The sequence below is a fragment of the Mytilus trossulus genome, chromosome 4 (genome assembly GCF_036588685.1).
Source record: "Mytilus trossulus isolate FHL-02 chromosome 4, PNRI_Mtr1.1.1.hap1, whole genome shotgun sequence".
Classification (NCBI taxonomy): domain Eukaryota; kingdom Metazoa; phylum Mollusca; class Bivalvia; order Mytilida; family Mytilidae; genus Mytilus; species Mytilus trossulus.
The window spans coordinates 6535683-6563640 of NC_086376.1; the positions used below are offsets into that span (position 1 = coordinate 6535683).

Sequence of the window (27958 nt, forward strand, 5' to 3'; positions counted from 1 at the left end):
ATGTCTTAAAAATATCCTGGACATTTTATGGAAAATGTTTTGAAAATATTTCTGATGCCATACAATAGCACGTTATTTTAATATTTTCTACGATATTTTCCCAACATTTTTCAAAATGTTTTAAAAACATAAACAAAATATTTTTGTGTTAACTGGGACGCCAGATTGCCGATTTTTTGCAAGCGTGACAGGTGAAAGTCAAATGATTGTGTCGTGAAAAACGAGAAATGAAGTCTAGCAGGACACGGATAATTACAAAAAATGAGAACTGCATAGTATAAGCGGGATACGTGAATCTGACAAAACAATAAGCGGAATACGGGAATCTGCCAAAACAGTAAGCGGGATCCGGGATCAGAACCCCCTAATGAGACCCCCAGAATAAGATATTTTTGTATATTCATCCTATTGTTACAGTCATGCCTTCAATAACAAATGTATCCGATGCATGCATTTTTTTTTATATTGTTGGTCCCTTTTTCAATTTTGTGTGGTCCAAATTAATAGACAAAAATCCTTTAATATAGATATTTTGGATTCGTTTATATGCTGAATCTAACCGTGTATCTAGTTTGGGGAAATTTTGCCTAGTTACTGAAATAGCCCACAAAGAGTTCCAAAGGGTATAAATCAACAAAAATTAATTGTAGCATGCATTTCGTATACAATAACCCAAATGTGTATGGTTTTACCTCTGCGGTAGTATCCATTCTCGGATCTAGAATTTTTCCTTTTGAGAATCGCTTTTGTTACAAGTTTGAAAAGCTAAATATTTGATGAAGAATGAATGAGGAGTTTGTATTTCAATTTGAAAATACATTTTTCATAAATTCTAAAGTCATCAACCTAAGTTTTTTCGTTTGTTGCAAGTGCATTTATCACATAATTCTACAATAAAAATTCCTCGCATCTTTGAAAATTCTACATTAATAATGACTGCACTAACAGTGATAATTCATCGCATCTATAGTTAAAATGGATCGCTTTCAATAATCGATATGCTATATTATGATGCTTTTATAACACTTATTTGAACTTTTATGCTATGTTTGTATATTATATAAAGACATATCACAATGAAAATATGTTAAAACTTATCTTCAAATCACTTAACTTGATATTTTCAAAACATAAACAAATACAGTTTTCCCATGATCCTTTATTCTACAATAGACATACCCGCATATAACAGTTAAAATGAACTAGCTGGATTCGCACTTTATATACACTGTAAACGATATCTTTATTTCCCAGAAAGTTTTCATGCTGATGCCATTTAAAAATATATTATGAATTAGAAATTTAAATCCTTGGGTTTATTGTATAATAAATACCGACGACAAAAAGGTCAATTAATTGTAGTTCTGTTATCGATTATTTAATCAATAAAATGGGTTTAAGTGGAGTAGTTTTAATAAAATTTAAAAAAAATCTTAAGGTATTGCCATATTTGGAAAACGGGCACCTGTTGACTTCCATTGTTTACTTCTCGTTATTTCTCACGATTTAGCGGTTGAGATCACGTGTTCGTGACACATGCTTACAGGCAACATGGCGGTTGTTTCTTGAACGACAAGAAAACTGAATCACATACTTGTTCTTTGGTATCTGTGCGTCATTCAAAGTTAAAAATATTGTTAGAATAATGCCTTTATCAAGAGAGGAGGCTTATGAGCTCTTGGAATTGCCCGTTGGTAGGTAGAAGTAAAAATTTCTCGGTTGCTAAATATGTTTCAATCTGTCAGTTGCATTGTTTTCTCAAGTTTGTGCTTCTATTATTGTTTTATGACAATGGAAGCAGACAACTTGGAAACCGAAGATATATAATGTTGACCTTGAAAATAGAAAATGTAAACAAATGTCAAAAACTTGATGTATCATAATTTACAGTTCGCACTGTACATGTTGTAGCTCTTGCGCAATATTTGATTCCAAATAATTTATGATTGATGGACAGATGTTTGAAGCAACTTTTGACAAACATCTCTAGTATGTCTCTCCCCCTTCATGTTCATTTTCTGTTTATTAAACCAATCATCATGTTGGAATGTCCAATAAAAACTTTCTGTTTCAAGAAAATTGATGTAATATTCTGTATTCTGTTACAAATATTCCTTGTGTTTAATATACATGGATAATATGAGGATTATGAAATATTTGAATTTACAATGGAGGTAAAAGTCTCACAAACAAACAAAGGGGTAACTAAGATAAGATAAGATAAGAAAACTTTATTTTGATTCGGCATGAGTACAAATAAGCAACACAAGCTCTAAGGAGCTTTTGACCGAATATAAAAACATATAAATAACATAAAAACAGTGCATTTTGACATTTAAAACAACCTGTAATACAAAGTTGAAATCTCGCATACATAGCATGCAATAAAAATAATCAACAAATTTTAAAATGAAGTAAAAACATGCTTGACCAGAGCAACCAAAGGCAGCATAAATAATAAAACAGTTTAAGAATTATCTGCAAGCAGAACAGTGACATTCCAAACCGTTCCAGGACTGAACAAGACTTTTAAAATGTGAAAAACTGTTTTCAGTCCTGAAATGGTTTGGAAGACTGTTCCATAAAGTAGCAGCAGCAAATTTGAACAATTTTTTATTGAACGGGTTGACTTTACCTGTGGAATTTCAAGAATATTTACCTACCTGGGAGAATATTTAGATTTTTTGACATTCTCCAAATTTTGTAAGCACACAGGAGCAATGTTGTTTTTAATTTTAAAAGTTTCTAGAGCCATTGTTCTTATCCGTCAAATCTGCAAGGAAGGCACCTTAGCTTTAAGTAAGAGGTCCTTGTAGGAGCTGGTAAAATCCTCATAAACAAAACGGAGTGCTCTTTCCTGCACCTTTTCTAGTTTTTTGGAATTTTTCTCAGTGCAAAAATGCCATGCCAAAGGGCAAAAATTAAAATTACTAAGAATAAAAGTATGAAATATAGTGAGTTTACTAAGTCTATCCAAAAATGAGCCTAAACGTTTTGATGCCTTCCTACAGATTGAGCTGATATGAACATCAAAATTTAGCTGGTAGTCTATTTCAATGCCTAATAATTTTACTGTTTTTTCACATGTGAGGTTCGAATTTTGAATATGTATAGATGGGTTCTTTTCAAAGGTCTTTTTGCCAACAGCCAAAACTTGAAATTTGTCAGGATTTGTTTGCATTTTATTTACCCTGAACCACTCAATAAGTATTTTTGAATCAGATTCCAAACTTGAAATTAATAAATCTTTCATGAGCATGATGAGGACATCATTACAAGAGAAAACATCAATAGCATAATATAACTAAACACATAACAAATCAATCACAAAACAAACCGCGCACCGTGACAAAGTTACAAAGAATTGTTGAAAATTACGCGCTTACCACAGTGCTATTCAAAAATCCTTGGGAGAGCACTGCATAAGGTAAAGAAAATAAAAAAACAAACCATTACATAAAAAATATGAAACTTATTTCAGATTTTTTTCTCTCTTTAATTTCATTCACAAAAATTGGTCAATTGAAAGATGAAATTAGGTGATAGGAATTTTAAAGAATGCAGGAGTTTGCTCTTTTTCTGCCAGTGCTTCTGGGGGCTTTTAGCGGCCCCCAGACAGACCCCCTCCTGTGCTTGGTGAGCGTTCGGCTTTGCTGAAAGCATGTTACAGCCACCTTTAATTGTAATTCAATTTCAAGGGAAAGCCCTGGGCTTTGGTTTACCCATTTAACCAATAATGATTTAACATTAATGAAGTTAAAGTACATAAAATCACTATACCATGTATACAGCATATCTGCTCTGGAGAAAAAAGAATGAATAAAACATAGAAAAGTGAAATAAATAAGTCTGATAGCAACAATTCTTTCAGGAGCAGCTTGCTGTATTTGACAGGCTTGGCATTTGTAAATTCTTCAAATCAAAAATGGAATAATAGTTTGTTTAAATATCATAACATACTATATTATCAACCCCTCATAAAGAATAAAGTATGATAACACCCTTAGTCTGTGATCTAAAGCAGAAGCTTAAAGCCCCTGTCTATTTAAATATCATCTGGCAATATATATATTTACGGTGATTTTCCAATCATTCTAGTGCTTATCTAAGATTGCTTTCAAAAATTGTAGCTAGTATTTTGTTGAATCTATGAAAATAAGTAACAATTTTTTTCGCCAATATCTTTTTATCCAATTGTCAAAGCAACATACAGACAGGACCATGTGCTTGCAATATCACAATCCATAATTACCATTCAGTGCAGTAAACTAATAATAGCTTTGATCTTATTTCCAGCCAATTGGGGAATTATTGCCTGTAAAAAGTACCAATTCCTCAGTTGGGTAATATTGTTTTATTGCATTATGGCACACATACACGGTTTATCAGGAGCTTTGACTGTTATCATGGTACATGTTTTATCGTTTCTTTTTCAGGTACAGATCAAGATTCTATACGAACTAGTTATAAACGTTTGGCAACAAAATGGCATCCAGAAAAGAATAATAATAATCCTCAAGCACAAAAAGTAAGTTTTGATTTAAATAGAATTGAGAATGGAAATGGGAAATGTATCAAAGAGACAACAACCCGACCATAGAAAAAACAACAGCAGAATGTCACCAACAGGTCTTCAATGTAACGAGAAATTCCCGCACCCCGAGGCGTCCTTCAGCTGGCCCCTGAACAAATATATACTAGTTCAAGGATAATGAACGCCATACTTATTTCCAAATTGTACACAAGAAACTTAAATTAAAATAATACAAGACTAACAAAGACCAGAAATGCGGCGGGGTTAAACATGTTTATGAGATCTCAACCCTCCCCCTATACCTCTAGCCAATGTAGAAAAGTAAAGGCATAACAATACGTACATTTAAAATTCAATTCAAGAGTAGTCCGAGTCTGATGTCAGAAGATGTAACCAAAGAAACGAAACAAAATGACAATTATACATAAATAACAACAGACTTCCAGCAGTTGAACTGACATGCCAGCTCCAGACTTCAATTAAACTGATTGAAAGACTACTAATAGTCTCATTCAATTATTTAAAACAGTAACCAGAGTTGTTTATTTTTTTAATTCAGTTGGTAAGGTCTATTTCGATAAGTGTGCTATAAAAGACAATTGATATCATTATATATAGTTGAAGTATTTCATTATTTTCTTATTGAAAATTTATAATTTCTTCTTTACTTGTAAGTTACACATAGACAGCAGACCAGTAAATTTGTTCTTGCTTGGATTCATTACATAATAATTTGGTAAACACTTTGATCTAAGAACAGAAACAGCAGCATTTTTACAGGTATACAATACAGGGTTCTCACTAGGAATTTTTCATGGTGAGTCCTGGGACTCATCACTTTTAGAAATGGTGAGTCCCAATAGGTGAAGAATTCCAAATATTGAATATTTGGAATTCTTCACCTATTCCCTTATTACATAATGTAAAATAAGGGAAAGGAGTATTGAATTGCATAATAACTATAAAACTTTTTTAATCTTTCAGAAATTTCAGCTTATAAGTACTGCTTATAGAAGATTAACTACAAATGATGAACGTCTTCAAAATTTAAATAAGGTAACTAGGTTGCATTCTGTCATATTCCTGTACTACTTGTAGTTGATGCTAATAACAATTTTGTTGAGTTAAATGTACAGCAAATTACTGTTAGTCATTATCATGCTTACTAGCCTGTCAACACATGGAGGTTGTGAGTTTGAATGCAGCATGTCACAGGTGCACTTAACTCCAATCTTAATTGATAAGAATTAAATATTCCTTCAAGAGGTCTGTGTTTTTTTCCAAGCAATGTGGCTTCTTCTACCATTATAAATTTACCACAACAAATATAGCCAATAGATCTCAAAGAAGTGTTAGATATCAATCAATCATGACCATAGTACATATGTAGCATATTCATGCATTGTCAATGTCAAGGTGTTTATTTTAATAAAAGACTGATTTGTGCTTTTTTGCATTACCAACAATATAGTAGAAAATTAATACTGATTATTAAATCATGAAAATTAAAAATGTCATGCCATTTTCTAGATACATGTAGCACTACTTGCCACTTGTCTCACAGTCCATATTACTAACATCTTATTCAGCATTTGCAAAAAATATTTGAGAAGAAAGTTTAAATATTGGTCTTTCCTATAACATTCTGTTAAAAATGGAATATTGATCTACCATCTAATATCTACAAATTATAGTTACACAAAAAAAAATAACAGAATCTAAATAAAAATTATTTAAAAAAGCATTACATTGTCATAATCATTGTATTGCTAAAAGTCTCTAGGGAGGACACCATTTGGATAACATAGGTTTTCACCAACAATTTCTGTATTTTACATTTTTGTTGAAAGTTTAACAATATGCTTTTAATACTCTTGTTTCAGGAACAGTCATTAACATTATTTAAAGAAGTTTTATTTACAAAATCTATGAGTAAGTATGCAGTTATACTACTTTAGCTTTTTTCAAATTGACAAGGTCAAAATAAAAATCTTGCATAAATCAGTTGGTCAGGCAAAATTTTTATAATACCACACATACAAACTATAATGCCTGACTCATCAAAGAAAAGAGATGTAAAAATAAGAATAAAACTACACTTTGTCAAACTTTAAGACAAAAGCATACTTCTTAAATATTATCTTTCAATACATTTTTTGTGACATGGTAAATTCTGTGGGATCATATTTCAATAAGTACTCACAAGGCTTTACACAATCTGATTGTGTATTTATCATAAATATTTTACAGGCATTACACGTTAACTAAAAAAGTATGGTTGCAGTGTAAACCTTATGTTATGCATGTACATGTTTTATTTTTGTCTTGAATTTTTTAGTTAATATTTGAATTTACCAGATACAAATCATAGAATTCTTTTTTTTTTATTGTTAAATCAAATGAATATTCTTCTTGTTAATTATAAATAATAATTTTTGTTTACAGATTTTCATAATGGGTCAACGTATGATTCATCAGATGATGATGACGACGACGATGATGATGATGACAACGATAATGATGAATTTGACGATGAAAGATATGCCAGTTTATTTCCTGATAGATTTAAATTAAAACAAGATATGAAAAAAGCTAAAGCAGGTGATGGTTTATAAGACAAACACCTATATAAAAGAGGGACAGTTAAAAATAGGATTTAAAAAAAGTTGATTAAATGATTTCAATTTCTGTTACAATGTTATTTCAAGTCATTTCAAGGTATAAGACTATTAAAGGAAGTCAGATCCCGTAAGATAGAACAAAAGAAAAAGAGTGATTTTGATTTTTTTTTTTTATTAATTTGAGTTCAGAAAAATTCTTAAAATTAGCAGTCTTATTGTTTCTAATTTTGTTTTGATGACAAATTAAAATATTTATTCAAGGTGGAAATTTTTTAAAACAGAAAATAATTCAAATCAAAGTGTAATACAATTTTTTCAATCTTAAATTATATTGGATTATGTATTTGTATGTTTTTATTTACAGGTTCAATTAACAGTAATAAACATTTATCTGTAGAAGTAAGTATATTAAATCATTAGAAGGCCACATCCATTTAATTTTGACAGTGCCCATGATCAGAAGTTTGGAAGGCAAACAATATATAATGTTTAGAATATATATATTTATCATTTAAGAAATGCCAAAACTTTACTGGACATTCAGAAATTTTTTCATCGTTGTGAAAATTGTGACAAACTATGGGATGGAAAAATAAAACTTGCAAATTAAATTTTGATAGCATTATACAGCATTTTCTGAAATTGCATAAATAACTAATATTTGTGTCCATAGTTATACAATAAAATTTGAAATGTAATGTTATAAATTATTCATATTGAAATGTTTACCAGGTGGTTGGAACCAATTATTTCTTTTTTGCAATCACTATTTTGAAATATATTATGCTTTGTATAATTCAATACAGTTACAACTTCAACCTTCATTAATGAGGTTAATTTCTTTTCAGCAAATTAATAAAAATGCTGAAGAATTAATAACTGAAGAAGAAAAAGAAAAAAGAAGGGCTGAAAAACGTAGAGCTAAGAAAAAGGTATGTACCATATTATTAATTCTGCATTTGTTTGATGTTAATTAGATTATTTAAAAAAAAAAACAAGCATCATAAAGGTTGTCATAACTGAAGGTGAATCTTTTTAGTTTTTTGCTAAATTGCAAAACTTCATTTAGGAAGTTAGTCTTAAAGTTATGATCAGATCAACTTGAAACTAAGAACATGTTCATTTTTATTTACCAATTTACATTTTTGCTCCTTATTTCATGGAATATTAAACATAGAAATGTGATGGTCTGAAATAAGAACATTTTCAGGTTACAGTTGCTTAGTTAAGGTAGTTAACTATGAAGTTACTTGAAACTCAGTCATCATGTTTATTATGATGTGAACATCTAAAATTTCCTGCCAAATAAAGGTTTGAACTTTAATTGCACAGTTCACTGAACATTTACATTAGATTGTTAGTGCGATATGGGATTTGTGTTCATGTTTTACATTGTATATGGTTTACAAAGAGCTTCGATTAAAATAGGTTATTTATGCTTGTTTACAGAGATCTAGATTGGGGGGCAGGGAGCGTTTTTTGTATTAATAAAAACATCGCAAACTTTTCATAAATTACAGAAGTTTAAAATTTTATTTTAATATTTTTGTGCAAGGTAAAATTTGTCAAAAGCAAATGACAACGATCTTCATATAAAGATAATATTAGCATTAAGTCTTTACACAACATAAACAACATGTTGGTTATTAAACTATAAAATAACTTATTTGATTTTTTTATTACAGAGGAGAAGAGAGAAAAAGAAACAAGAAAAAGTGGTTTGTCTTTTTATTCTTTTATATTAAATAGTCTTTTAGAAGGTTTAAGATTTGAAAGATTGGCCACTTTCATTTTTGACAAAGATTATCTTAAAAGTGATGTTTTTTAGCATATTTGATAGATTTTTCATATTTAAGCTTAAATCGGAGCGTTTTAGTGACTAAATCAGTTAAAATCTTTTACTTAAACTTATTGAAACAATTTAAATAGACACTTAAGCGTTTAAAAAGTGTCCAAAATCTTTCATTTGATGAACCTGAAATTTGAGGCCTTACCAGACCTACTCCTTAGAGTAGAAAGTACTGTATATCAATCAATAGGACATCAGAGGCTTAGTGGTCAGCTATTTGGTCACATTTTCTTGTGCAAAACATATTTGTTTGTTTTTGTCAATAGCCATTATGGTAGATATTCAAGCCTTGCAGCTGTCACTAAGACAAAAATTGAAGATATACACTACATCTGTCTGTAAGTGGTCAAATTTCTCAGTAACTTAACAATATTTATGTTTTTATCCAAATAAAACTGACTGCTCTGAAAAAGTAAGAATGAAATATATCCACAATAGTCATGGTTAAAAGTGAGCAAAATGGTGCTTTTAATACAGACTGGAATGAAAATTTATTACACAACAAATGAATTACAATGCTGATCTGTCGACTATTTTGATAAGTGAGGTCAACAAAACTATGTAAAGATTGACAATAAACCATGGTACTAGGAGGGTTAAAAACACAATGTGCTTTGAATTTCTCTCTGTGATAACCCATTGGTTGACTTGGACTCATTTCTGCTCTTTGGTCAGATTGTTGTCTATTATACAAATTCCTTGCTTAGATATTTATCATATTTGTTAATATTTTTTTCAGGATGAAAAACCAGAAGATAAACCACAGAAAACAAAAGTAAAGGATCCTATAGAAATTCCTGAAAAACATAATAAACCTAAAAAAGTAGAAAAAAAGTAAGTTTATTTATATATGAATGATAATGTCCATATTTATTTGCTTTCTTTAATTTTTAGCTGTGTTGGTCCAATTTTGAAAATTGATCTAGGCACAGTGTCAACTCAGCATGTTTAAGAACATTTGGTGAACTGATGTGAGGCAGTATTTCCAACCCAACTTGATGATCTTGTTTTCAATTTACTGTTATAATTTTTAGCAAGTCCTCATAGATCTTCTTTTCTGCTTTTAAGAACCTACTTAATTGATTTATTTTGCATTTGCTTCATATAGTCAAGGGACACAGTTATAGGCCTTTGATCATTGTCTTCAAATATACTGTAAACCAACTTATTTTCATGGATACTTTATTTCTTGACCACTTTGCAGCTATTTAATTTTGCGATTTTCTGATTTACTTGATAAAGCTTAATAATGAAAGATCCAAGTTTTACATATACCATGTATATGTGACGATTTATATTCATGTTTTTTTCCACTTGCGAAATTTGCGAAAATAAGTTGGTTTACAGTAGTCCCTAGTGTGGACATTAAATGACTAGCGAATTTTGTCATATTTTATGCAGACTGGTAAATAGGGGGGTGAAGTCACATGTTAAAATTTGGGCAATAAATTTTGGAGTGTTTTGGTGTAGTCGGAAAAGTTGAAAATTAGTATGTTTGAAGCTGTCAAGCTGAATTATAAACCCCCTCAGCATGGAATTGTCAACATTGTCAGTTAGAGTTGTTCTTTGCTATTATTTGTCACTGAAAGATCATGATACTTTAAAAAAAACTCATTTTAAATAAGTCTGCTACAACCAATTTGTTGTTTCTGAAATAAAAACTCTTAGAAATGTATGCAGTGATACTAACTCTCTTTCAACCAAGTTTCTATAAAGAAAAAAATGAAATCCCTTTTGGATAAAACCTTTATTCAGCCATTTCATACAATTAAATGTTTTGCAGGTGGGGATTGTACTTTTACATCTTGATTGGCATCACTTGGAAAAATATGTAAATAAATGGACGTTTTTCCCAGGTGATCAATTCAGGTATTTAGTTGTACAGTTTTACAGTAACATTTTTTATATTTCGTTTGCTTAAAAGAAACTTGGTTGATGCATTCAGAAATCTAAACGTGATAATTTATTTTCATGAATTGTCATTAATTGAAAAATGGCTGGTGAAAATTTTGTATCAATTTTGACATAAATGTAGTTATTTGCATGTAATAATGATTTATTTATTATTTTTCAGAGAATCTGATTCATCATCTGATGGAGCGGTATGTATCCATTATATCAAACATTCAGTCCAGTCTTGTAGTGTTATCCCTAGATATGTCATAAAGCTTTCTGGTATACAGAGAAATTACAAATACCACTTCAATGCCAAAATAGAATTCTGACCCTAGTTTTACAGTCCACTCATTGACTGAACATAGAAAATGATAGTGAGAGTGGGGCATCTATGTACTAAGGACAGATTCTTGTTTTGGTTTACACTGCCAGTTACCCATAGCATTTAAAATGTATTAAGTAATAGCTGACAATTTTATTGAATAGATTTGATAAGAATGTTTAAAGTATATTGATAAGTAAAGTTGAATTTAAAAAATCTGTACATTTATTTATAGTTTGAATATTCTCTAGGTACATGTATCTTCCATCTCTTTCTTATTAAAAATAAATTATATGTTTGATAAAAAAAAACTTAGCAATTTCAACTGTTTCTTAGAGAAGACATTGCTTAGTTAAAAAACTTGTGTCTAATCCATTTGTCTTTTTTAACCGGATTTTTGGGACAAAAATATTGGTTATTGATTTGGGGATGTATGGCGGGTGGACAGGCGGGCAGCAATCAAATGTTTTCTGTGCATTAACTCATGAACCGTTCAACCAAAGCTTTTAAAATTTTAATATGTTGTTACTGACAACTAAATGAAGGTCAAGTTTAATAATGGCGATTTTGACTTTTACCGTTCAGGAGTTATGGTTCTTGAAAGATTGAAAAATGGAGTTTCCAGTCTTGTCTGTGGATTTTCTCATGAACTGTTCTACCAAAGCTTCCCAAATTTTAATATTTTGTTACTGATGACAAAATGGAGGTCAAGTTCAATAATGACGATTTTGACTTTTACCGTTCAGGAGTAATGGTTCTAGAAAGATTGAAAAATGGAGTTTCCAGTCGTGTCCGTGCATTTACGCATGAACTGTTCTACCAAAGCTTTCCAAATTTTAATATGTTGTTACCCATGACAAAATGAAGGTCGAGTTCAATAATGACGATTTTGACTATTACTGTTCAGGAGTTATGGTTCTTGAACGATTGAAAATAGTGTTTCCAGTCATGTCCGTGCATTTTCTCATGAACCATTCCACTAAAGCTTTTGAAATTTTTATATGTTGTTACTGATGACAAAATAGAGGTTAAGTTCAATATTGACGATTTTGACTTTTACCGTTCATCAGTAATGGTTCTTGTGATATTGCCAGGGCACAAATAAATGTTAATAAATCCGGTTTGTTAAAGTTCTTGAATGATCTTAAAATGGCGTTTTCATTCAAGTTGTTGCATTTACTCATGAACCTTTCAATCTAAGCTTTTCAAATTTTAATATGTTGATACTGATGACAAAATGGAGGTCAAATTTGATATTGACGATTTTCACTTACACCATTCATCAGTAATGTTTTTTGTGATATTGCCAGGACACAAATAAATGTAAATAAATCTGGTTTGCTGTCGTTGTGACAGCCTCTTGTTGAACAATAAAATATGTTTAAACTAACTGTTTCTTTCTTTCAGGATTTTGATCCTAATTCAGCTTTTTTTACAAAAGTTAAAAATAAAAAGAAAAACAAAATGTCATCTGTTGATGTAAAAGATAGACGAGGACAGGGAGGTAACTCAGATGATGAACCTGATGACCTTGACCCTGTTGTTTTACGTAGTCGTCAGTTAGCTAGTAAGTAACTAGAACAAAGTGTTTCTAAATGATCTCGCATGATATGTATTTTAATAAGTTTTAAGTTAGTTACACTAAACATCTAAACATGATTAAATTATTTTATAATTGAGAAGTGATTGTATGACAGATCACATATATAAGGTGATTCTATTTAAATAGAAGTGTCTTATGATTTATTATGTATTTATTTGATGAGCAAAATTGTCTCTGTAACAAACTACTAATGATATGATTTTAAATCGAATTAAAATTTTGGTGTGGTGAAGTCCTCAATGCTCTTCAACTTTTTACCTTCTTAGGCCTGATAAACTTTTTATTTTTGAGCATCACTAATGATTAATTCTTGGACCAAATGCATGTCTTGTGTACCTATTTTCCACCTAGAGTCGATTTCTCAAAAAAACACTTACTTAGATTAACTGTAATGATACTGCTTTCATCATGACTTCATGACAAATCTTAGTCATACGTTTTTTTTGTAAAACGGACTTCTGTTATTGACAACGAGACAACTAACCACAAGAGTGCAAATGGCTTAGATTCAATTAAGTCTATTGTTAATTTCATCTTGATTATTTCCAGTGATTTTCTTTTCTTTCAATGTTTTATGCTGTCATATTTATTTTTTTAGTAAAAGGTAACGAGATGGCTCAACAAGGTCATTATACTGCAGCTATAGAACTTTTTACAGAAGCTGTTAAATTAGACCCTCGTGATTTTAGGTATGTATTAGCTGTCTATCGACTTCAGAAATTTTTAATTGAAGTATTTGTACAGTTGTTTAAATGATAACATGGCTTGTAATTTCTTAATTTAAAAGAATCTGGGTTCTATTGTTTGGGTTTATGTTGTCAATTTTGGTAACTTTGCAGAAAAGTCAAATAATAGTTCTAAGATAATTACAAAAAGGACTTACAATTTGGAGAATAAGGTATTTTAAAAAACACAACTTAAAATGGCAATTTATACAAACAAACTAAATAACACAGGTAGATACAGTGAATAAATACATGGCATGATTCCCCAAAAATAATATTTCTGATTAAAATTTACATCTTTACTTTCTTACAGATTTTTTGGAAATAGATCTTATTGTTTTGATAGAACTCAACAATATGAAAGGTAAGATTTAATACAGGCATGCCATTGTTACTTAGAGGTGAACAACTCTAAGTCATTGTATGACGTGGAACTATGAGCATAATACATAATGTACAGTCAGCTATAAAAGGTGTAATACCACCAAATCATGGTACATCACATCCGGTTGCATATAAAAGTAATTTGACCATTGTAGGTAATTTATCCTACATTTTATTGCAGTAAAACTATTTCTGTGTCATAAACATATGTCTTGGGTATTTCAAAACACCATTATTTTTTATTTGTGATTTCTATAGAAAATTTTGTAATCTTGAGGTTACATGGTGACTAAACCTTGTACACAGATAGAATAAGGGGAGAAATTTGATTGGTTAACTTCCAATGATGGTTATTTTCTTATATGCAATGAAATGTTATGTGAAACTTTTTCTATAGAACTGGACAGGATAAAACTTTACTCATGCCAAGTATTTCTTTATTTGAAACAAAGATAAATTCTGCACAATTTTTTGAAAAGTGCAAATTTAACAAAGACTAATAGGCGAAAATCAATGGAGGTATTACACCTAATAGGCTTTAAATGTAACACAATTTGAATGAGAAATAATAAAGGCCTGAATTATTTAAAAAACAAAACAACCCCAAAAAATATGTGATATACAGCAACTAATGACCTTTAATTTTCAAGCTCCTGACTTAAGACAGTCACATACAGAATGTGGCAGGGTTAAACTAGTTTGCTGGAACCAAACCTGTCCCCCTATTCTACTTTCTCTTTGTTTTATATTATTTAGTTAAAAGAAGAATTATTTGTCTTAATTTTTTAAGTATTAAAGGCATTTTCAAAAGAATTCCTCCTATCTTTACATATCATGAATTCAATTGAAACATGTTGACTAGATGAATGAATATTTTGAATGATATGTAAGAATAATATTAGGAATAAAACTACTTTTTTGTCGTTTTCAGGGCATTAAAAGATGCAGAAAATGCTATACGTTTAGCTGACAAGTGGGCAAAAGGATATTTTAGAAAAGGAAGAGCTTTAGCGGGGCTCCGGGTAAGACTCACCTATTTTAGTGAAAAATTTCACAAAAGTGAACTATTAAAGAATCAGGACAACCTTGAAGGTGGTGAAATCTTAAAAATACTTCTTTTGAAATGTCAGTAATTCAAGAATATTTTTAATGTAAAATACAATATAAAAAAGGAGATGTGGTATGAATGCCAATAAGACAATGGCAAGATCAGAATTTTTTCATAAACTTTTATTTGTATCTATTTGATTGGATAGCGCTGCAGTCTGCCCAATACCAACGCGCTGAAATATGATAGCGCTGAAAACTGCAGTGCTAAAACAGCAGGAGGAGATATTTAACACTAGAGCCTAAATAACACTAAATTAACAAATATAGGTCACTGTACGGCCTTCAATAATGAGCAAAGCCCATACTGCATAGTAAGCTATAAAAGGACCCAAAATATCAAATGTAAAACAATTCACACAAGAAAACTAACGGACTAATTTATGTACAAAAAATGAGTGAAATACAAATATTTAACACATCAACAAACGACAACCTTTGAATAAGGCAATGCAAAATTCATTTTTTTTTGTACATGAGGCTTTATATTTTATTATACTGTATTTCAGACTTTTGAATTCAAATTGATTTCTATTTTATCAGACTGTTAGGATACTGTAGAAAAATATCATTAAAAGTAGATGTGATATTTCTTGAGACAACAACCAAATATAACAGTAATGGTTAATAAGTTTCAATTATTGAAATTTATTATGTGACCGATCACCAGATGTTTTACTTGTCACGATTAACTTGAAAAGTATCACTTAAGGAACAAAACTGAATGAAATGCCTCTGTATATGAGTCACCTCTAAGTTTTTGATTGCATTTATTTAGCTTTATCTTCAGTTTTTATACGACCGCAAATTTTGAAAAATTTTTCGTCGTATATTGCTATCACGTTGGCGTCGTCGTCGTCGTCGTCGTCGTCGTCGTCCAAATACTTTTAGTTTTCGCACTCTAACTTTAGTAAAAGTGAATAGAAATCTATGAAATTTTAACACAAGGTTTATGACCATAAAAGGAAGGCTGGTATTGATTTTGGGAGTTTTGGTCCCAACATTTTAGGAATTAGGGGCCAAAAAGGGCCCAAATAAGCATTTTCTTGGTTTTCGCACTATAACTTTAGTTTAAGTTAATAGAAATCTATGAAATTTTGACACAAAGTTTATAACCACAAAAGAAAGGTTGGGATTGATTTTGGGAGTTTTGGTTTCAACAGTTTAGGAATTAGGGGCCAAAAAAGGGCCCAAATAAGCATTATTCTTGGTTTTCGCACAATAACTTTAGTTAAAGTAAATTGAAATCAATGAAATTTAAACACAATGTTTATGACCACAAAAGGAAGGTTGGTATTGATTTTGGGAGTTTTGGTCCTAACAGTTTAGGAATTAGGGGCCAAAAAGGGACCCAAATAAGCATTTTTCTTGGTTTTCGCACCATAGCGTTAGTATAAGTAAATAGAAATCTATGAAATTTAAACACAAGGTTTTTGACTATGAAAGGAAGGTTGGTATTAATTTTGGGAGTTTTGGTCCCAACAGTTAAGGAAAAAGGGGCCCAAAGGGTCCAAAATTAAACTTTGTTTGATTTCATCAAAATTGAATAATTGGGGTTCTTTAATATGCCGAATCTAACTGTGTAAGTAGATTCTTAATTTTTGGTCTCGTTTTCAAATTGGTCTACATTAAGGTCCAAAGGGTCCAAAATTAAACTTAGTTTGATTTTAACAAAAATTGAAACCTTGGGGTTCTTTGATATGCTGAATCTAAAAATATACTTAGATTTTTGATTATTGGCCCAGTTTTCAAGTTGGCCCAAATCGAGGTCCAAAATTAAACATTGTTTGATTTCATCAAAAATTGAATAATTGGGGTTCTTTGATATGCCAAATCTAACTGTGTATGTAGATTTTTAATTTTTGGTCCAGTTTTAAAATTGGTCTAAATTAAAGTGCAAAGGGTCCAAAATTAAACTAAGTTTGATTTTAACAAAAATTAAATTCTTGGGCCTCTTTGATATGCTGAATCTAAACATGTACTTAGATTTTTGATTATGGGCCCAGTTTTCAAGTTGGTCCAAATCAGGATCTAAAATTATTATATTAAGTATTGTGCAATAGCAAGTCTTTTCAATTGCACAGTATTGTGCAATGGCAAGAAATATCTAATTTCACAATATTGTGAAATAGCAAAAAAAATTTTATTTAAGAGTTATCTTTCTTTGTCCAGTATAGTAAGCAAGAAATATCTGCAAGAATTTTTTTTAATTGGAGTTATCTATCTTTGTCCAGAATCAACTTAAATCTTTGTTATATACAATATACAATGTATATTCACTTTTTACTACCAACTGATAAATTTAAATAATCTTTACCATTCAGTGATAACAAGCAGTTTTTTTACATCTTAATATTTTATGATGTATTTAAATGAGTAGTAATTGTTGCAAACTCCATTAGAATATTTTAATTGAAATTAGTTTTGGAATAAGGGAAAGGGGGATGTGATTAAAAAATTGGGTTCAATTTTTCTCATTTGAAATTTCTTAAATAAAAAGAAAATTTCTTCAAACATTTTTTTGAGAGGATTAATATTCAACAGCATAGTGAATTGCTCTAAGAGAAAACAAAAATTTTAAGTTCATTTGAATACATTCATTCTGTGTCAGAAACCTATGCTGTGTCAACTATTTAATCACAATCCAAATTTAGAGCGGAATCCAGCTTGAATGTTGTGTCCATACTTGCCCCAACCGTTCAGGGTTCAACCTCTGCGGTCGTATAAAGCTAGGCCCTGCGGAGCATCTGGTTGTAAAGTGTTTGACTAATGATTTTGATGACCCTGATTGTATCTCTTCATTCTACTAAGATGACTATTTATTGATTATGATTTTGTATGGTGATACATTTGATAAAGTGATGGATGTGTATTTCAGATGTTTTCTGAAGCAGAAGAAGCTTTTTCTCAAGTTTTAAAATTAGATAAAAATTGTGAAGATGCTGTACAGGAACTTTTACGTGTCAGAACTTCACAAATAAAAGTAAGTAAAATGTATCTAGTGATGAGAACAATTGAGCAAAATCCAGTTTTAGAATTTAACATTCATGAAACAGTATGTGTTTAAATTAGATATAATATAACGAATGTAGCAACACTCTAACAAAAGGCATAAAGGAATTTAATAATTGTCAAAAGTTCAAGTCCAGTTTTTGGTTGAGCAGTGTCTTTGTAGTAGACAATGCTGTGGCTTATCATGGCTGATTTGACTTCATGATAAAAATTGGAGTAATATCAAATTTCACGAATACTAAATATATTTGTACAAATATTTATGATAACATATATATATTTTTGTTACAGGAAATGGGTTTTTCTAAAGCCCAATCTGAGGCAGCAATTAAACAATATGGTACTGTTCAATCAGCACTAGATAATTTACTAGCAGGTGTAGGTTAGTATTTGATTTAAGATTACATCATTTGCCACACTGATTATTACAATAACAGAAACACACGGAGCCTTTGCTTCTATAGCACAGCAAAGATCGGCTGCTGTTGATATGATACAAAGCTTTCTTAAACTTCTGTTTTATAAACTTATACCTTCCTTGAATTTTAAATCCAATCTTGATTCTGAACATCCATGCTGGCAGTAGACATTTAAGACATCTGATTGTTAAAATTGATAACTTTATTATGTTTAATCAACATTTATTCATCCTTACTATGAAGGTATTGTAGAATCTTTATAGTTTAAAAAAATAAAAAAATAGAAGTGTGACAATATTTTGACAAAAAGACAACACAAACAAATATTTTGACCAGGGATAGTAGGCACTGAATGGTATACATGTGAAAAAAATACATAAGATAAAAAACATTGGTAAAAAAGATGTCAGGCTTGATAGAATTAATTTTATTTCTATGATTACAAATGGTACTTCTAGTTCACTAATATTTTAAAAGAAATTGGTTTTTGAACTTGTTCTCTTTTGAGTTTCTTGTTATTTTGATTCAAATATGTATAACATGCCTTTTGACGAAATCTTGGATAAACTTTTCTGTCTACATCTTTTATAAATTCAAGGGATTGATGTTGAGTTAATTTGGTGAGCAAGGATTTAATGGTTCATGTACTGTGGATTCATTTATTTTCGTGGGCAGAGGGAAACTTGCATATCCAGGCCTCTACATTATCATTTTTTCTCACTTGTCCCTTCGGACAAGTTGCAAGAAAATCAACTTGTCCGAACTCTTAACTCACTTGTCCGAATTTATAATTGAAAATCCTCCATATTGATTATACATGTAGTTATGGGCAATAATAACACTTGCCCTTTGATTGTACCTAATAAAGATCAATATAGGGAGCATTTTGTTATGTTATATGAATGCCACATCAAAATTAATTTTATTATTTCAGACTGAAGGCTTATTTGCAAGACTGATCTCTCTGACTCATTGTCACTATCATGTGTCGATCATTAAATCATATCTCTTCCTATACCACTAGGTTCTCCTATTCATGGACCTTCACATACATTGATATATAATCATGAAGTACATTAAACATTTTAGTAAAACATCTGCCTTTTTAGATTTTATTTAATTTTTACATCTTAACTTATTATTTTAACATATAGATCTTATTAAATAAAACCTTATTTAATTTAATGTTATGCCTAAAAGCAAAATCAAATGATACAAACTTTTTAATTAAAAGTTAAGGTAAAACTCCATATCATGAATATGGAGGTGCTCCTAATTCAAGAGGCTTATACTAAGAAGACATTTACATTGGTTTCCTTCCCCTTACTTATTTTCCCCTGGTTAATGGCTGCCAGCATGTTCAAATTCGTTCAATCAGAGACATATTATACAAGTTTATATGTCTCTTGTTTAATCAATGAATATTTATTTCATTTTGTATGATCAATAAAACAATCATTCATATTTTTAGGAATGTATAAGTCTTGAATTTGATCTATTAACATCGGACATCGATTTTTTCACTTGTCCCATCGGACAAGTAGTATGATGAATCTACTTGCCCGACACCTATTTCCACTTGTCCCGGACAATCGGACAAACGGTAATGTCGAGCCCTGATATCGTGGATATTTCTATTCGTGGTTTTGACAAAATTCACATGCATTCCTTTAGAAAATATGCATTTCATTGAACATTTAAATTCGTTGTTTCCCTGTACCCACGAAATCCACGAAAATTGGTATCCAACGAATATTAATGAATCCACAGTATTTGGACTGAAAATTATCTTTCCTTTTAAGAGTAACCTTGTTAAAGCCACTTGCATTGTTTTCATTACTTTAATTTGAACTTGATCTGTTTCAGCTGAAAATGTATTAGGAGGAGAGGTTTATGTTTCAGATGATGAATCAGGATTTTCTTCACCAGTAACCCAAAGAATACATCAACTTAAAATAGGCAAAGATGAAAAAATGGAGTAAGTTGATATATGTCATGTTATTTTGATAAGACTATTTATGCAATGAATGGTTTTATATGAATCAAAGGAGAACTGGGTATACATGAGAAATGAGGCAGCATCTCAAATCAGATGACATTAAAAAAGACGAGAAGAGTAAACGTAATGTTTTCATCAGACAGATGTCTCTACAATATGTCAAACTTAGGAATACTTCAATAAAAATCACACAAAAATAATTGACCAGTATTTGCTAGTATTGACCACTTGAAGAGTATTGTCAAGGTTAGTAAATGATGGTAAATACCACCCAACCTTGCTTGGAATATGAAAAAGCTGTGAATTAATTTAACTGATACTGTTAACTTAAATGCCACCAGCACTAAACGACTCAAAACATTAGGATATCACAAATGACAACCAATGATGAGATTTCTGACTTGGGACAAACACATGAATATATGTTAGCCAACAAAAGAATCTGTTACCTTTTACTAGAAGTTTCAAAACCTTGTCTTGTTTTAGTCTGATACCTAATTTTATAATGGTAAACAATGTATATGATATTTATGAGCTTAAACTAAAATATAGTAATTATTTTTCAGTTTTAAAAATCCAGAAGGCCTTACTGCTTTATGGGTAGGAAATGTTCTTCCAGACAAAGTTGATGATAAAAAATTATTTAAAATTTTTTCAAGGTAAGAACATGGTGAATAAACAAACTTATTACCTTAAATAGTATATAACATACTGCTGATCTTACTGTTAAACTTTTTAACAGACAGGTACTTCTTATTTCAGATAAGCTTTTGTTTGAAAAAGAAGATTTTTTTTAAAGGGAAAATTTACATGCATAATTTTGCCTTTCAAACATCAGAAGCGTTAAGTTTTGATTAAATTTTCTAGAATAGACTAGATATAACTGTTTTGAGTTCATTTTGTTTATGTTAAGAATACTTATTACCATTAGAAGAAAATATGGGTAATTTGCAGTTACATATTGAAATGAGGATCCAAAACTTGCATAGTCAAATTTTGTCCTTGACCCAGCAAACAAGAAATATGAAAAAATATAATAGACCTGGGGTCATGTTTGCAAAAATTTGTTTTGTAAAGAATGCATTTATTAATTATTCGTAAGTACCAATTTTTAAAGAAATAGAATTGAGAATGGAAATGGGGAATGTGTCAAAGAGACAATAACCCGACCATAGAGCAGACAACAGCCAAAGGCTGACTCAATTGTGCGAGAAACTCCTGCACCCGGAGAAGTCCATGTATTTTAATAATTTAAAAATAGAATTTAATAATTTATAATATCAAAAATTGTATAATAAATGTTTTAATTATTGTTAAACAGGTATGGCAGTGTAACGAGTGTACGGTGTTTACCTGAAAAATTTTGTGCTTTTATAAATTATTCAACAAAAGAAGCAGCAGGGAAAGCCATGCATCATTTACAGGTATGAGTTTAGATAATTATACAGCTTATTTTTCACAAATTGAAAAAAATTAGAAGATGTGGTATAATTGCCACCAAGACAAATATTCACCAGAGTTGAAATGAAGTGGTAGTAAGCAATAATAGGTAATCTTACAACCTTCAGCAATGAGAAAAACCCATTCCATTTAGTCTTCTGTTAAAGGCCTCAACATGAAAATTTAGTAACAAGTTAAAATGGGAAAACTAACCTAAAAAAAATACATAAAATCAAATATGACAAACATAAATCAACAGCAACCACTGTAATACAGGGTCTTGGGACGACAGGCACATAAAGAATGTGATTAGGTTAAACTATAAATGATAATTTTATTTTTTTGTTGATCAAGTTTATAATCATATTGTTTAAACAGCATATATATATACCATTTGCAATTCATTGAGTTTGTGAAAAAAGCCATTGTTCAATAATGGACAAAAGTTTGTACACTTAAAATATTTATGACTTTTATTTATAAATTATAATTTTTTTCAAAGTTTGGTTGCAGAATTAAGCTGCAATAGTTATGTACTTGATGTACTTGTATTTATTCTTTCTGTTCCATTGTAGGCATATGAATGTGGTGGCCAAAAACTTTTAATAAAATTTCCTGACAACCCTATACTAAATGGAACTGGAAACACCACTATACGAAAATCAAATCCTCATGGTACAATTATACTTCAAAAAACAAAACAACCACCAACTAAGTAAGTACAACTTTTATATAGTTTGAAAATGAAAATTGAGGAAAGGGTGGTGTACTTATTTTAATGTTTATCGAAGTATTTATGAAAATGAATGGATGCAAAATCATTAAAAAATTTAAAGAGGCCTTGAAAAAAGTTTACTGAAGACAGCCATTTCTTTTAATTCTATTGGGTATCTAAAGAAACAATATAGATGGACACTTTCATTTCAACCCATGATTTTTGTTAAAAAGGGGAGATAATATCAAAATTTCTTCCTTACTGTGTCAAAATGAATTCTCTAAATTTTCATGATTATTTTTGGAGAACTTTTTTTTTAGGATAAGCCCTTTCTAGCTAGATTTTTGGCTGATTTTATGATTTTGAAACTCTCTAGGCATATTATTTAAGTTTGACATAGTCTCTTTCATCTGACAAAAGTGGTAAAAATAAATGACTTATATATGTAAATTCAGAAATTATAAGTTTTTATTAATGTTAATAATGCAACTTAGTGGGTATGGCAATAACATGAACTCACATTCTCATATCTGGTTCTTGTGTCTGTTTGTAGATTTTTCCTAAAATCTGAATTGATCTCACATAGTCGTCTAATCTTTGAAAAAAAACCTTAATAAATGAATGCTTTAATTTTTGAATTAACAGTATATTAGTTGGTTTACAGTAATAAATAATGTGATGGTTTTATTCTTATCAATGCTGATAATGGTGAATGGTTTATAGCTTATTCTTTCTCTCTCACACAATATAACATACAGCAGATCTTTTATTATGAACTGCTGTTTCAGTAACTAGATTTTGGTTAACTTTTCAGAGTTGTAGTACAGCCGACCCCAACTGCACAAGAGATACAGAAACAGTCTGGACCTGTCAACGGGGATGAATGCTATTTTTGGAGAACGACAGGTTGTTCTTTTGGTGACAAATGTCGGAATAAGCATAACCCTTCAAGTAAAGGATTAGATATGAAGCCTTGGCAATTAAAGAAATAGACGAAAAAGTCATTAAGAAATCTCTTTCTGCTTTCTGTTTTAAATGAATTTGAGTTCTGTAAAATTATGTTAAATGTACAAGAAATACAATTTTTAGAAAAAGGAGGAATTTCCTTACAATTTTGAAACAGGAAATATCTTATATTTTTGAAGTTTCAATATCAGAATCATATGTCCTTTTAGAAATATTCTCTGCCATTTGTTAGGAAAAAAGTGACAAGAGTCTTTCAGTGAACAAATAAATAATGGTTAAAGTGGGTTCATCGAACTTTTTGATGTATTGTGATCAGATAAGTTTAATAGTGGTTTCAACGACTAATAATATCCTCATGAAATAAATCATAATTATAGCTCAAAATTAATGATAGAATGAGAAGTACACATACATCTTTTGTTGGCAATACCAGAAAAGTATCTTTTCTTTTGAAACTTGTATTTCTTATACATAAATAACATCATTAAGACTTATATCACTGAATTGATGTTAAAATCATCCATAGGTAATTACTGTTCGAAGATATCATTGATGATACTTAAGTATCTAAACTGTCTGTATTGCAAAATCCTCTGTGTTTTTTTTTCAAAGATCTGTATTAGTAAATAATAGAATTGTTTGTGTGTGATGTTATAACTGTAAATCACCAAAAACATTCTTTCTTATGATGGAATGAAATGTTTTATCTGGCCAGTGACATTTCCATATTTGCCAAATATTTTGTTATGTTTTCTTAATTAACATCCTGGTATCTTCCCAACTGCTGTTATTTTATTAGAAGATGAGTTTTACATTCAGAAAAAGATTAGGGAAATTTATTATCTCAACAATTTTTTTCTTGAAATGGATAGAAAAGTTGTTTTAATTTTTTAATTTTTGCAGTAGAATTTTTTGTGAATTTTCAAAAGCTTGCAGTTAATTTTGTAATTTGTGTAGATTTTTTTTAAATACCAGTTGGTATAATCTAGTAAAACTTAAATGAGTATGGGGATAGTTGCTTGTTCAAACATTTTAAATCAGCCCTGTGGATTCAATTTTATTCAATACCAATTTTCTAGGGATTCATTGTTGTAGGTAAAGCATGAATTTAGATGTTAAGATAAGGAAGTGCACATTTTCTAATGGTCTATTTGGAGACTTGCAAAACCACATACAAATAAGATATCCACAAAAATATATGAATTCACAGTAAATGAACATTTGATGGCATTTCATAAGAATAACACCATGCTGAAGTTAGCATATAAGATAAACTTTTTTATCTGTTTTCAGGATGATTGTTTTTTGAACCTTTGTAAATGTTTTACAAAAGCACATGTATATGTCTGAATATCATAATTAACATTTCAAGGTCAACTAAAAATAGATGTTTGACCAATCTTCTCATTTATGGATTTGGTATAAAATTAAAACATTTTATCTACACTCAGGTTGCTGAAAGTTAAAACATATCATTTGATATTCTATACCAGACTGGGAGGATAACTTTGCATGTATAATTGTCTGAATGGGTGTTGGTTACTGAAAATCTGAAAATTATAAAAGTTTCATATAGATAATTGGAAGTTCAATGGAGTTGTATTTATAAGCATTTAACAAATTCAAGTCCAATGTTGGCTGGGAAATGTTCCATGATTTTTCATAAGAAAATGTAAAACATTGTTCAACACATGTGTTAGAAATCTGTATTAGTTTGAAATGTATGTTATAAGTAATTAGAGGAATATAAGGGGAAGGAACATAGACAATTAAGTTTTGCTGTAGACAAAATATGACATCTACATACCATCCGAAAGCACCTCCCATTTAAATAAATTAAGATGAGGAAAAATGTTTTTATTGACAACTTTGAATTATTTATGATGTTGCAGTTTGGTTAGATAAACTATCTTTTATCCTGAATTAGCATGAAAATTTACCGCAAGACATTAAACAAGTACTTGCCAATTGAATTAGGCGTATACAATATGGAAATCAGTTACTGTACCTACCTAACTGCTTTTGTTTATTTTGGAAATTGTTCAATGGCCATTAACATTTGGATTTGTAAAATGAAGTAAGGAATAATGGGCATTATGTATTATTAGCATTTTATAAGGATATTTGAATTACTTGAAGTTTGTTAGTGTTTAAGCTATAATGGAGAGAGTGTTCTAGATGCACATGTACTTTCAAGACCATTAAATAAGTAATTTTGGGGATATTATTTTAAGAATTCAATAATAAAGTCACTAAGCCGTTTTGATGATTTGACAACAAAACACTTTTAAAAATCATCTTTTTTAACACAATCAATAATTTTTCTTATCAATACTTTTCATCTATGTGATTATGAAACCAGAATGAAGCAATTTATAACTGTACCGCTCTTAACGAATATACAACTGACATATAACTTATTTAAATAGAATCTCAAGAGAATATATGAAATGGCTAATGTATTGTGCAGCTAAAGGAAATTCATCAAAAAATGTTCTGTTTCATTGAAAACAAATTGTTATTAAGGTTGTATATTTTGAGTGATGACCATTATTTTTAGTTATCAGATTTTTTGACCAGAACCAAGACTCAGTATCAGCATTATAATTTTAGCATTGTTTGTGTTTTATATGTTAAGTTTCTCCAAAAACATCATATTATCTTCACAATTTGGTTTTGGGTTAACTCTAGTCATAATTCTGACTTATCATTAAAATTATAATAAAAAGATCAGGACAAATTTATTAATTAACTGTTTACTTGAAATCAAATCCTGACCATGTTGATTTTAGTCAAGTTTAATAAATGCAGTGTAAGTTTCTCATTTAGTTTCATAAGGTATTGCAGAGAAGGCATGGTTTCAAATTTCATAAAAATGGAATACTGTGGATTTGTTTATTTGTTCCTTGGTTTAATGGGAAATAAATGTTGTTGTTTTGTGGATACTTGATAATCATGGTTTTGACAAATTCTGCTTTCAAGCTCATAGGCAATTTATATTTTGTTGAACTTGTAAATTGGTATTTCACCGTTACCTAGGAAATCCATGAAAAATCATTACCCAAAGAATAATAATGAATCCACAGTACTTATTTTATCATTGATTTACAGTATTACATTTGAACTGTGATAGTTTATCTTGTTCTAGTTGAAAATAAGGCAATAATTCAGTCTGATTTAAATAAGTCCATTTGATATGTAACTTTGCTGCATGTGGATAAAAGGTAATCATCCTTATGCAGCAAAGAAATATCTAAGAACCTGATTTAAATCAGACCGAGCAATAAGATAATCTTATTTTTGTACTGTAAATGGAATTTTTTCCATAATCATGCTGGGTTTTAAAGATTTTTCTGAACAGTATTAAAAATTACAATGTTTGGTTTTTTTTTAAGCCAAAATTTGATACTCAGTTGTAAGAATTGCTCTGTATTGCTAAATGCCAATGTTTTTTTTCCATAAATAAGTTGATGCTTTCAAATACCAAAGGAATAGATATCCAGTTATAGCAGATTTATTTGCCAAAAATTGACTTATTGCTTATAACAGTTGCATATCAGATGAAAAAAAATGTTTTATTATAATTATGTAGGAAATTTTTTTTTTTTTTTTTCATCTCTTGATTGAAAGTTGAATTTTGTATCACTCGACTACAAACCTCATGGTAAACTTTAACAGTTTTAAGTTAATGATTTTAAATCTTTCTTGGTAATATTTTGAAAAAAATGTCACTGGTAAACAGGGTTCCAGACAATATTACTGGTATAATTTTTGGGTTTGTTTATGTACAACCAATGAAATAATCTTAGGTCCTGAAGGTCAAATCAGGCAAAATCTATTTCTAAGGGAACATTTTACATACCTGAAAAGGACAATGTTTCTATCATTCTGTCTCTATTTTTATATGCACAATTTGAAAAACATGATTTTCCTCAGGAAATATAGCTCCAGACTCTGGACTAATTAAGCTTTCATGCTTATATAAAGAAAATGGTTTCTGAAGTCATGACCTATGAAACATGTGATCTTATAGGTTTACAAAGTTTATTTTACTTTTTAACATTCTAAAGGGAATCAGACACGTATTAAATTATCATTCTGAAGCAAATCAGTTACTGTGTCCGAACAGTATATTAGATACTTTTAGAAATGTTTATAATTGACAATTTTATTTTCTTGGGACGTTTTTTAATCATTTTAAAAACTGTTAACTAACGATATCTGTTGTTACGTTTTTGAGAAAAATGTACATTGTATTTGTATAAATATGTACTATATGTGATATCATAAAGAAACTCATGCAATCTCTTCTGGTGTTATGTTTATTTTTTATAGCAAAAGTCTGTCGAATTGTGAACTAATTTTC

General features: G+C 29.9%; 1 protein-coding gene across 2 annotated transcripts; it reads left to right on the forward strand.

The window, feature by feature from the left end:
- Positions 1-1514: 1514 nt before the first annotated feature.
- Positions 1515-27900, forward strand: LOC134714567 (uncharacterized). Of its 2 annotated transcripts, none has more exons than XM_063575917.1 (21): positions 1515-1694; positions 4437-4528; positions 5519-5590; positions 6418-6466; positions 6980-7135; positions 7520-7554; positions 8004-8087; positions 8841-8873; positions 9744-9838; positions 11079-11106; positions 12630-12789; positions 13424-13514; positions 13864-13914; positions 14866-14956; positions 17920-18024; positions 18345-18435; positions 20339-20450; positions 21038-21130; positions 21793-21895; positions 22487-22626; positions 23441-27900. In XM_063575917.1, exons 1-21 carry the CDS (start codon positions 1646-1648, stop codon positions 23616-23618), a joined length of 1908 nt encoding a protein of 635 aa, XP_063431987.1. In that variant the 5' UTR covers positions 1515-1645; the 3' UTR covers positions 23619-27900. The 2 variants fall into 2 exon arrangements, with proteins under 2 accessions (XP_063431987.1, XP_063431988.1); XM_063575918.1 differs by having other exon boundaries at positions 23415-23613.
- The last annotated feature ends 58 nt before the right edge of the window (positions 27901-27958 follow it).